At 44.7% G+C, this 12022-nt stretch overlaps 1 protein-coding gene across 1 annotated transcript in view; it reads left to right on the plus strand.

Moving 5' to 3' along the window:
* RSF1 (remodeling and spacing factor 1) overlaps nucleotides 1-12022 on the plus strand; it is a 30026-nt gene that overhangs the window by 10250 nt on the left and 7754 nt on the right. The window contains exons 6-13 of the mRNA XM_010132806.1: nucleotides 9-977; nucleotides 2001-2195; nucleotides 3811-3915; nucleotides 4668-4747; nucleotides 8081-8135; nucleotides 9280-9389; nucleotides 10466-10533; nucleotides 11497-11704. Coding sequence (XP_010131108.1) covers nucleotides 9-977; nucleotides 2001-2195; nucleotides 3811-3915; nucleotides 4668-4747; nucleotides 8081-8135; nucleotides 9280-9389; nucleotides 10466-10533; nucleotides 11497-11704 — 1790 coding nt within the window. The remainder of the gene's footprint in view (nucleotides 1-8; nucleotides 978-2000; nucleotides 2196-3810; nucleotides 3916-4667; nucleotides 4748-8080; nucleotides 8136-9279; nucleotides 9390-10465; nucleotides 10534-11496; nucleotides 11705-12022) is intronic.

Below are 12022 nucleotides of genomic sequence, written 5' to 3' on the forward strand. Positions count from 1 at the left end.
ATTCTGTCAGTAAAATTATAAAAGCCTGTGAGGTTGAGAAAAATGCAGTAACTCTGGTGAAAGAGACAGGGGCTGCGGTCTCTGAGGTTTCTAATCAGAAAGTGCCTTTAAAGGAGGAATCTAGTCCTGTGGAAAAAGAGTCCCTTGACAGCACAACTCCTGAAACAGCAGTAGAAGAGTCATCAAACTCTGAAGACTGTGCCAAAACAGGTGAAGAGAAACTAGCCACAGACATCAACAAGGACAGACTATCACCACCCAAAGAAAGTTTAGAGAAGCTGGAGAAGTCTGCAGATTCTCCTGCTCCCGCAGAACTGCCCACGCTTGCACCATCTGATGAAGAGACTTTGAATAGTAAAGGTGAGTCTGAGGAGAAACCTGATTCTCCAAAAGCTGCTGAGATGCCCCCTGCATCTACGTCTCCCATTACTTCAGAGAAACCTCTTTTGGAACAGGAGGACTCTGACAGTAAAATGGCTCTACCAGAGGAGAGCAAAGTAGAAGAAAAATCCAGCCCTGAAAAACAAGAGGAAGAGCCAGAAGCTGCGAAGGCAGAGCCAGATAGATTAGATGATGCCCATGCTTCTGCTCCAGAGGACTTGTCAGAGAGTAAAAAGGAATCCCCGGTACCCAAAAGCAAATTTAAATATAAGCTAGTTTCTGAAGAAGAAAGCTGTGCAACAGACAATAAAGAAATAACTTCTGAAAGACAGAAGGAAGGAATTAAATTAACAATCAGGATCTCCAGTAGGAAGAGAAAGACGGAAGCACCACCAGAAGAGGTCAGCACTGGCCGCACTTTAAGGCGATCTCCAAGAATATCCAAGCCTACTCCAAAAGTTGTGGAGACTCGGGATCAGAAACCTGACAAAAAACGACCTGAAGAGGAGGAGGAGAAACCTGCAGCAGCACAAAAACCAGAACGAAAAGAAGATGCAAAAAAACAGGAGAAGGAGTCGAATCCGAAGGTGAACAAGGTAATGTAGTTTTATTACCTGGGAATAACAAATGCCCATGGGCTTGTCCTTGGGGAGAATATGCTGTTACGTAGGAATGTTGAGGATGGTGTTCCGTTGGTCGGCTTTTGCCAGAAAGCAGCTTGACAATCCAGGTAGTGGACTCAGTTTAAAACCGCCCCCTAAGAGTGCTAATACCTGTTTGTAAAACGTGCCACTTAACCTAAGCAAAGTAGATCGAGTAAACCAGAGCGAATTCTTCTAAAACAGAAGCGATCAGACCTGAGGCAGTCTGGCTGAGTGGAGACTTGGAGCTCCCGTGGGTTTAACTAGATGGATACTTATTGGTGTCTGGTTGGTCAGTATGATCATCAGCTAAAAAGGATCCAACAAATGGTGACAAGTGAAAATACTATGACTTGGGTTTCTAGCCGAAGCTGAAGTTATTGTTGTGGTCAGTACATGGTATAATTTGGCTGTTCTCATACAGGGGATATACAAGGAATAATGAGTCTGTATTTTTAAGTGCACTCTTTGTATATCAACTTGAATTCCTGTTAATTTTTCCTTGGCTACACGTTTTTTTACCAACTGTGTAGTTTTACCAAAACGTTTGCTGATTTAGCAGGTTTCTTTCACTACCACACTGAATAACCTCCATAAAGTGAATGTTCTATCGTACAACTGTGGATTTAAAGGACATTTAAAGTTTAGTGAACAGCAAAATCTGTGAAGAGGTAGAAATTAACCTTAAGGACCTGCAACAAAATTTACCAATGTGACAAATCCAGCTTTGGTCCAAGTCCATCTTGCAGGAGAAATAAAGTGTTTTGTACATTTTAGTTTATTCAGCTCGTTCAGGTCAATGAGTAGTTTAGACAAATGTGTTCAGACAATCCGTTCATTGAATCTCTCTGTTGTAAATTTACTGCAGCTGTCATGGTCGAAAGGAATTGCTTCTCTGTAGAGATAAATATTTTGTAGGATCTGGAAGAAACTCTGAGCTGCCTTTGTGTTTTCTCTTTGAAATGGTCTGTCTCGTAGAGAAGCAAAGTTCGGTGGACGGGTACGCGAACACGTGGCCGGTGGAAATACTCAAGTAATGAAGAAAGTGAGGACTCAGAGAGCGAAAAAAACTCAGTTGATGAGGAGGAGGAGGAAGAAGAGGAAGAAGAAACTGCGCCTGCTGATGACGATGAGCCATGCAAGAAGTGTGGCCTTCCCAACCACCCCGAGCTGGTAGGTGTTTGGGGGAGCTGCTCTTGGCTGTTGTGTCCGATGTGGCTTTGGTGGTATCTGAGGACACATCAGCCTTTGGGGTAGCTGCACATAGGAGAATCCTCTTGAGATTTTAGGTGATAAACTCATGACAGCTGGTGAGTTTACCTTAAATCACAGAATCATTTAGTTGGAAGAGACCTTTAAGATCATCAAGTCCAACTGTTAACGCAGCACTGCCAGGTGACCACTAACCCCTGCCCCTCAACACCACATCAACACATCTGTGAAACCCCTCCAGGGATGGGGACTCCACCACTGCCCTGGGCAGCCTGGGACACACCTGGACAACTCTCTCTGTAAAGAAATTTTTCCTTATATCCAACCTCAATCTTCCGTGGCACAACTTGAGGCTGTTTCCTCTCATCCTGTCACTTGTTCCTGGGGAGAAGAGATCGACCCCCACCTTGCTCCAACCTCCTGTCAGGGAGTTGTCAGGAGCGAGAGGTCTCCTTTGAGCCTCCTCTTCTCCAGGCTCAACCCCGCCAGGTCCCTCAGCCGCTCCTCAGCGCTCCCTCAGCCACTCCTCAGCGCACTTGTGCTCCAGACCTGCACCAGCTTCATTGCCCTTCTCTGGACACGCTCCAGCCCCTCAAGGTCCTTATTGCAGTGAAGGACTCAAAACTGAACCCAGGTTTTGAGGTGTGGCCTCCTCAGTGCCCCCAGTATGGGTGGGTGATCACTGCCTTGCTCCTGCTGGCTGCACCGGTGCTGGTACAAGCCAGGATGCTGTTGGCCTTGGCCACCTGGTAACACTGTGGTTCGTCTTCAGCTGCTGTCGACCAGCACCCCCAGGTCCTTTTCTGCTGTGCAGTTTCCAGCCACTCTTCCCCCAGCCTGTAGTGTTGCAGGGGGTTGTGGCCCAAGTGGAGGATCTGGCACTTGGCCTTATTGAACCTTATACCATTGGCCTCGGCCCATTGATCCTATCCAGACTCCTCTGTAGAGCCTCCTGACCTTCAAGCAGATCAATACATCCACCTAATTTGGTGTCGTCTGCAAACTTGACGGAGGGTTTGCAGTAGATACTCACAGCTTATCCCAGCTTTGTTCTCTCTCAGCTTTAATGAAAAGGGCTATCTCAAGTGTTACCTAGCTATGTATGAACTCTAGTAGTTGCCCGGTTCTGTGTGCCCCTTAAAGTCTACAAGGCTTTGTCTCTACTGGCCAGGCCGTAAAGTCATCCCGACTGAGGAACTGGCCAGGTTTCCTTTGTGGGGACGTGAGTGTACAGGGAAAACAGTTCACAGCACATCTTGTCCAGGTGGAGTTTTCCACTGAAAGCATCACTAGATCCCACACTATGGGCACACAGTCTATGCAGACCAGGAGTACCGAGAGCCTGAAAACACATAACAAGTGGAAATTTGGTGTTAAAATGGAAAACTGTGATTCATAAAAAACACCTCTGGCCCTGGAAACATTTAGTGATGAGTCATAGAGGGGGTTTTTTGTTTGTTTTGTCACAGTCCAAGGTATTTATAAAGTGCTTCTATGTTGGCTGGGGAAATAGTTCCAGAGCTAGATACGTGTTGTGGATGCCAGAAGATACTCATGATTCCTTTTGTTTCCACAGATTTTGTTGTGCGACTCTTGCGACAGTGGGTATCACACAGCCTGCCTTCGCCCTCCTTTGATGATAATCCCTGACGGAGAGTGGTTCTGCCCGCCTTGCCAGCATGTATGGTTCTATTCAACCTCGCTGACGTCCTCTTCAGCTTTCCTTGAGTGGTGGAGACTTGTTGGGAATCTCCAACCACACTGTTTTTCTCCCTTCTTTGGTTAAATTACCTCAAGATTAAGACAGTGTTAAAAATTTAATGTCTTAATTTTTCCCCAAAAAACCCTCCTGTTACCCTCCTAGAGGAGGAAGCGGGAGGCAGCAAGGGATGGATCAGTGGCCAAAGCACCAGCTGTTTCTGAAGTGCTGTTCCTTCTTCCGAGACATTTGCTCAGAAGCTGCTTAGAGAAAGCTGCGATCTCTCATGAGTCTCGGGGTATAGTTTGCCTTTGCTGGGACAGCCAGTGTTGTCCTTGTCAAGTAGACACGTCCCTAGACAGTGTACAGTGGACACTTTTTGGCAGAAGCTGCTGCTGCTGCCAAAAAATAAATTATTTAATAATATTTCTTTACACAATTTGGGATTGCAATCAATGGGAGTGAGAGTGTCTCCTTGCTCTGGTGCTGCTCAGTGAGTTTTAGTAAGAGAAATGACAGATTCGTAGAAGCATGAAGATCATCTTTGGAAATAGTACGATGAGGGCATAGACATGGGATAAGGCCAATAAAAAGTCATTTTTACACATGGCTCCTTGAGTGTTAAGTGGTGAAGTGTATCTGCTTTTTACTGGGTTGTCCTCAGACTTGTGTGTTCTCTCAACATGAAAAGAGCTGGTTATGAAAGAACCTAATATAGTGTTTCCTTCCCTTAGAAATTACTCTGTGAGAAATTAGAAGAACAACTGCAAGACCTGGATGTCGTCTTAAAAAAGAAGGAGCGAGCAGAACGCAGGTACTGCTGTTGGGTTGTGTTCCCAGCAAGCTGCTGTGGGGCGGGGTGGCAATGACTGAACAAGCACTGAAATAACTGGGGGCTGGGGAGGAAAGCAGCAACGAGACTGGGCATTGGTAGGACCAGCTTTGACTTCGTGCTGGTTGGTGGTGGCGCAGTGCTTGCAAGAAGGGAGAGAAAGTCCAGTCATTAGAAAAGAGAAGCAAACACTTTTGTATTGAACTTTGGTTAAGGTGCCTGAACACAGCCGTCGTTTCCCTATACCAGTAGTGAATGGTTTGCAGCACTGGTGCAGCTGGGTGTGGAGTGGTACCGGCAGAGTCCCTGCTGTAAGCACGGTTAAGTCCTGACTTTGCGTCCAGTACCGAAGGCGAAATGCAAACCGATTTACTGCATTTCTGAACAACATCCTTAGTATCTGGAACATCCTGTCTGAAGTTACCAGACCTGAAAACGAGGGGTGTGAAACACAGTCAGCGTAATTCATCCCTCTAAGGGCATATGCTGAGTACTTTGCAAAACTGAATAACATCTGTATGCATGAATTGTATCTTAAAAGGCAGATTTCACCAGAAGGCAAGGCCTACTTGTCTCCTTGTCCCAGGCCAAACGCTGGTTAAAGTGTTGAGCTTCTGTGTGCTACGCATGAATCAGGAATGCGTTTGATCCTTCTTCCTGCGTTTCGTTTTACCGCAGCAGGATTGGCTTGTTTCATTTGCTGGTTTCTTAAGCAATGTGTACTCAAGCCAGGCAGAAGAAAAGCAGATCTCAAAGCCTCCCTGATCATGTTTAAAAACAGCTGAATTTTTCTCATCGCTCTTGGCTCTTGATGGTTTTGCATGACAGAAATGAGAAGTGGAGGAAACTATCAAAGACACTTGCTGAATACTAAAACGTTAACATTTCTAGTTCCTTTCGCATTCCAGCAGTTGTATTCCTTCCCTTAAGATGTTAATTTAATTTGTTTTCAAGAGAGTAGTGATTTCGCACAGTGTATGACAGAATTCCTCCTCATCCAACCAATCTCACAGTGCTGAGATGAAGATTTCTTTCCACCTATCAGTTTGGAGAACAAACATTAGGAGATCAAAACAATTTCTTTTATATACAACCAGAAATTTCAATTTAGATATAATGATACTGAATTGCCGAAGTTTGTGGTCTTTTGGGCTAAAATCCACTTTTACTCTTTGTCAGTATTACATTAGGAACCATGTTGTTCCTCTTATTTAATAAAAGAATATTCATATCTAAAATTAATATGCTCAGGTGTTTGAGTACCAGTCTAGATGACATCCTGCTATGACTGTGCCCATACAACCGCTTGTTGTAAGTTCAAGGGTCTGATTCTGGTTGATTGAGCCTCTAGCTCAGAACCCAGAGGAGGTGAGCGTTGGTTCTTCCATGATTGCATTTCACCTGTCATGGTGTTTCACTGAATCCTGACAGTTGGAGCTCTGCTGGCTAATGGCTAGTTCATACCTAGTCCCCACCAGCACAGGATTGTTCTTCAGAGTGTGTGAAGGGTCTGCAGCACAAGTGCACTGAGGAGCGGCTGAGGGACCTGGGGGAGTTGAGCCTGGAGAAAAGGAGGGTTGGGGGGACCTTCTGGCTCTCGACAACTCCCTGATGAGGGGGTGGAGCAAGGTGGGGGTCGGTCTCTTCTCTCTTCAGGAACAAGTGACAGGACAAGAGGAAACAGCCTCAAGTTCCATCAGGGGAGGTTGAGATTGGCTCTGCGGAACAATTTTCTTGCCCGTTGGGGTTGTCCAGGCCTGGCCCAGGCTGCCCAGGGCAGTGGTGGAGTCCCCATCCCTGGAGGGGTTTCGCAGATGTGTCGATGTGGTGTTGAGGGGCAGGGGTTAGTGGTCACCTGGCAGTGCAGGGTGAACAAGTGGACTCGATGATCCTAAAGGTCTCTTCCAGCCAAAACAATTCTATGATTCTTTGATTCTCTCTAAGACACTGTTACTCAAAATTTAAGATCTGTAGAGATGTGATTTGCTTTTAGAGTCCTTGCAGATCCCAACAGATGCCACCAGCTTTCTTTGATATCTTCATTTATTTAACTCGTCCCTTGTTTTCCTGAAGAAGGGCTAGTAGGGACCTATGATGGTCATGGTTTGGTTCCCCACCCCAGGCTGTCTTAGCACCTGGCTGTTTCTTCCTGACAGACTGCTGGTTTGAGAGCTCAGTGCAGTACTCTGGAGGTCTGCACCCAGTGCCGTCTCGGGGCTGTTAGAATATGCAAGACGTCTCCTGTTGGTACTGACAGATATGACAAGACCTGTGGGAGTCTTGTGTCCTTCTGGAGCTGCAAGTAGAGGCCAGGAGCCAGAGTTGTGCCCAGGGCAATTCAGATGGTGCAGGACGATAGCGTTGAGGCGAGCTAAGTCTAAACTGAACTTTACTTTCTTTGATTTAATCCTGTAACATCCTGTGGTCAAGGAGGGCAACCTTCTTCTCCTTAAAAAGTCTTTCCTGTGTTCGAGTACTGTTCTCTCTCCCATCTTCAGTCTAGTGTTGTCCAGACCAATCTATCCTATTTTTTCAGCCTCTCTTGACAAGGCCTGTCCTCTGCCCTCCAGTAACTCCTGTAACTACTGGCTGTTCTGAAACTTTTCAGCTGGATCACATGTTTCTCGAAGGATGTGTTGCCCAGATGACACCAAGTACTCCAGCTCGGTGTGAGCAGGGCTGGCTGCCTGACAGGCTGCCTTTGGTTGTCCTTTGGGATGTTCTTCTGTCACACGTCCATCTGCCAGCAAAGGTGTTTCTGCAGCAGCTTGATGCTGTTGATCTTTGTTCAGCCGGTTCTCCTCTGGCAAAGAATTGCTGCGTAAGTGGTTATGTGGTCCCTGGTGTTTCTAGAGTTGGTTGTTCCTGCTCAGGTCTAAAATCTGGCACTTGTCTGTTTTGGATTCCAACCCATCTTTATGTTTTTCTCCAGTTCAGTGTGATTCCAAATTCCCATTTTATCTCTCAGCACCTCCAAGGTTGATGGTGGTTACAGATCTGACAGCAGGATCTTGATCACAACATTATTATTTTTCATTTAGGATTTTAATTGCATTTTACACCCCAATTCAACCATTTCCATGGTGCCTGCAATCTTCAAGTCCTGTTGTTCGTCAGAACTCTGGGCAGATCTCTTACATTACGCATGCAGGAAAATGTACTCAACATAATTCCAAGTAACTGGTTTGAGTTGGAACATCCTCTTGGGATGCTTCTGCCTAGCGATTGTCACAGTTCAAACAGGGCTAATGACAGCATCAGTTGAGCCATCTGCAGCCTTCCTGTAAGCTGATTTTCATTTCTTCTCTCCAAAAGAAAAGAGCGCCTGGTGTATGTGGGTATCAGCATTGAGAACATCATTCCACCTCAGGTAAGCCACTGTGTCTATGTCGTGTTGGGGTTTTATTTTCCAAACGTCTCAGGGAAGAAGTTTCTCAGTGGTGTGTTAGAAGTGCTGGTAGCATCTTGGAAAGAAAAATCAATCCATATGCAGGTCAGAAATAATTCTAGGCTCGTCGTTTTAGACCGAGATTGAATTTAGCAGAGAACCAAGGGAACTTTGTCATTGTTTATTAGAGCCAAGTGGTGCCACCCAGAGTCCTTGGTCGGTGAAGGATCACAGCACCACATGCCTGCCCATGGCAGCTGGGCTTTGAGCGCTCAACCATTCTGTAGTTTATGAAGGTGAGAGTCAGTTTATTTAACTCTGGTGTCGACTGTACCGTTCTCCAGGCCTGAGTAAGTATATTGAAGTGACATGTGGTTAAAAACTATAAACATTCAGTGGTTTATTAACAGATGCTTTTATATGCTTTGCCTTTATGGAAGAGGAAAAATGTTTTTATTTGTGGGGAGAACGGCCTCTTCTCACCTCTTAAATATATTTTAAAGTGATTCTCTTGAAGTCTTGGCCAAATGTCCAAAATTATATAATCTGTTCCTTGCATGAGAGTTTAAACTGAAGCTTTTGTTTGTTTTAAACCAAGACTTTCCACTCCAACTGACTGTAATAAACCCAATTTTCCCCCCTGTCCCTGGATAACAGACAAATGATATTACAAACTTGAGTCTCTGACTGGGAGAAAATACCTGAAAAATTAAGCCTGGGGGCAGATTTATTTTCTTTTTAAATTAATAACTTGGAAACAATATAATAAAATGAACCTGTGTGAAGCTTTATTACAACCGTACAGTGTGAAGGTTTTCCTGTGCTCAGTAAGTGTCGATACCAGCAACAATTTATTCAGCTGCTGCATTTACTAGTCCTGGGAGGATCACCTCAGGCACAAGTTCAGTGTTGTATAGACACCACAAGCCTTGAACTCTGGATTTGTGAAACTGTGTAGCTGGTACGGGCATACGTGCAATTATATCACTCTCCTGTAAGAAGTCATTCTCTTAGAAGCCAAAATGTGTTATGTTGCATATATGAGGTTTCTAGATCATGTGAATATCTGTATCACTTGAGTTCAGTCATTACCAGCATTCTTGACACTTCTGTCTTCTGTGAACAGGAGCCAGAAATACCTGAAGGTCAGGAAGAAAAGAAGAAAGATTCCAAAAAGCCAAAATCAAAGCTGCTTGAAAGGAGGTCTACCAGAACCCGAAAGTGCATAAGCTACAGGTCAGCAGCTTGGTTAAAACAAAAAGTTTCATTGTTGTTTTCTTTCTCAAGCCACCCACTGCTTCTCGTGCACCCTCCTACATCTCAAGAGAGGCCCAGCTGAAGAGTCTTTGTTCTCTCCTCTGAAGACGGGTTATGCTGATTGTTGTAAAAGCCCATGAGGAAGGGTGTGGCAAAGGCATGATGGATCAGAAAATAAAACATTTATGGTACTTTGTTCAGGAAGAGTGGAGAAGGTTCTGGTGTTAGTGCAGGTTCTGGAGGGAGTTGGAGCAGGTGAATTGTACCTCTCCTTTCTGTTGGAAGGGAGACTTATGCTTGTGTCTGCAGGCCTTAAATTCCTCTTCTTCTTTTCCCCCCTTTACGGCTGCTTTACAGGAAAGGGGCTTGAAGCTGAAAATGCAGTTGAGAGAGAGTACATCTGAAAATGGTCTGTAACTCCTTAGAGAAGCAGTGATGAAAAGTGCAATTAGTAAATGAAAATTCCAAGATATTTAGACTTTGCTTTCCGAAAGGAGAGCAGATTGCTAAAGCTTCCAAAATTCTCTGAGCTTAATAGTGTCGTTTCTTCTCAGTGTATGACCAAGGTGTTTTGTAAACTATTTTCTAAATAACACCTTGAGATGCTCTGTATCCTCTTCAGTCCACTTCAATTGGTGCTTGTCAGAACATGGAGATGAGTAGCGCATGTGTCAGCCAATAAAAGGGGTGGAAAAAAATAACTACTCCTCTGTGGGGGGAAAAAAAAAAAAGGCACCGCTACCATCTTAAACTTTCAAATTATATATTAAGAAAATCAATGGTATGTCATGTAAAATGAAGGAGGGTTTCTGTTCACATAAATCAATAGCAATTCAGCCAGGCAGTGGTAAATAATCCACTAGCAAGTAGAAATAAGAAACACACCTAGTCAATCATCAGTCCAGCCCATTATCCTGGTTATTTTATGCTATATCCAGCCCGTTGGCTCTGCAGTGTGAGTTCTTAGAGCAGTGTTAAGATTTTGAGACATGTTTTAATAATACTGTTTAATTAGTGTTCGCTTCAAGGTGGCAAATGAAAGCTGTTACTTTCAGGTTTGATGAGTTTGATGAGGCAATTGATGAGGCAATTGAAGATGATATCAAGGAGGCTGATGGAGGAGGTATGTCTCTGATGTTACTTGTTTTTCACTGCAGTGGAGATAAGATTTTGCTATGAGAAGCAACAAATACAATCATGGAATCACATCATAGAATCACAGACCAGTTTGTGTTGGAAGGGGCTTTAAAAATCTTCTAGTTCCAACCCTGCCATGGGCAGGGACACCTTCCACTAGACAGGTTGCTCAGAGCCCTGTCCAACCCAGCCTTTCAGGGATGGGGCGTCCACACCTTCTCTGGGCATCCTGTGCCAGTGGTGTGCCACCACCCTCACAGTGAAAAATTTCTTCCTAATATCTGACCTAAATCTCCCCTCTCTCAGTTTAAAGCCGTAAGCCCTTGTCCTGTCACTTCACACTCTTGTAAAAAGTTCTTCTCCAACTTTTTTATAGGCCCCCTTGAAGCACTGAAAGGCTGCACTAAAGTCTCCCCAGAGCCGCTTTTTCTCCAGGCTGAACACCCCCAACTGTCCTCTCCCTTAAACTTTATAGTTAACAGTTTTTACTGCTGTATTTTTGAAATCAAACTAAATAATTTCCCCTGGGAATGGCCAGCCAGACTGCAAAATGATAGCGAAAAGTATTTGCTCTTGATACTTAAATTCGCCTTGTAATGGTTTTGATATGTGAGTGCAATGAATGAGCACGACAAGAAAACTCAAAATTAATTGCTGAGTTTTGGATTTGAGGTTGGAGTGGCAGTCCTGTAAAAATCTGACTCATAAACTGGCTGGACCCCTTAAAGACTGGGTCTACAGAGTCATCTTAAAAACATTAATCCAAATCTATAAGCACTTCTCAGTTGAATGTGAATTAAGTGAAACTCTGTTCATTGTATCTGAGGGATGTAGATGGATTTGTGCTTCGGCATCACCTTAACTTGCCTGGAGAAAACTGCCATGGAATACGTAAAGTCAAACAAAATACAAAATTGCTCTTTCTCTCCCTTTCTGTCACCGAATTCAGGGATTGGCAGGGGCAAAGACATGTCCAATATCACAGGTCACCGTGGAAAAGACATTTCCACAATTCTAGAGGAAGAAAGGAAAGAAAACAAGCGACCGCAAAGGGCTGCTGCAGCACGACGCAAGAAACGACGGCGACTAAACGACTTGGATAGTGACAGTAATCTGGATGAGGAAGAGAGCGAGGATGAGTTCAAGATCAGCGATGGGTAGGTCTGCAATTAAACCTTCACCCCAAGTCGCAGACTGCTACAGGCTTCTGTGACACTGCAGTGCCCCTGAAACAGTCATTGGGAGCCTGTGCCCAGAGCTGGAACGGCACTGCAGGGTGCCAGCAGAAGTCCTCCCAGCCAAGGGGAACATCGTCATGCTGGAAAAACAGCACTTCAGAGCCATGCGCTGAAATCTTCACAGCTGTATTCTAAGCAAAACAGGTTCTGGAAATGTTAGTGGTGTGTTTTGAGGCCACAATATGGGGCTCTATACATGGCTGTGTTAGGGAAAAAGCCAGACAGGATCACGTCCAC

The sequence above is a fragment of the Buceros rhinoceros genome, unplaced genomic scaffold, assembly GCF_000710305.1.
Source record: "Buceros rhinoceros silvestris isolate BGI_N320 unplaced genomic scaffold, ASM71030v1 scaffold6243, whole genome shotgun sequence".
Taxonomy (NCBI): Eukaryota; Metazoa; Chordata; class Aves; order Bucerotiformes; family Bucerotidae; genus Buceros; species Buceros rhinoceros.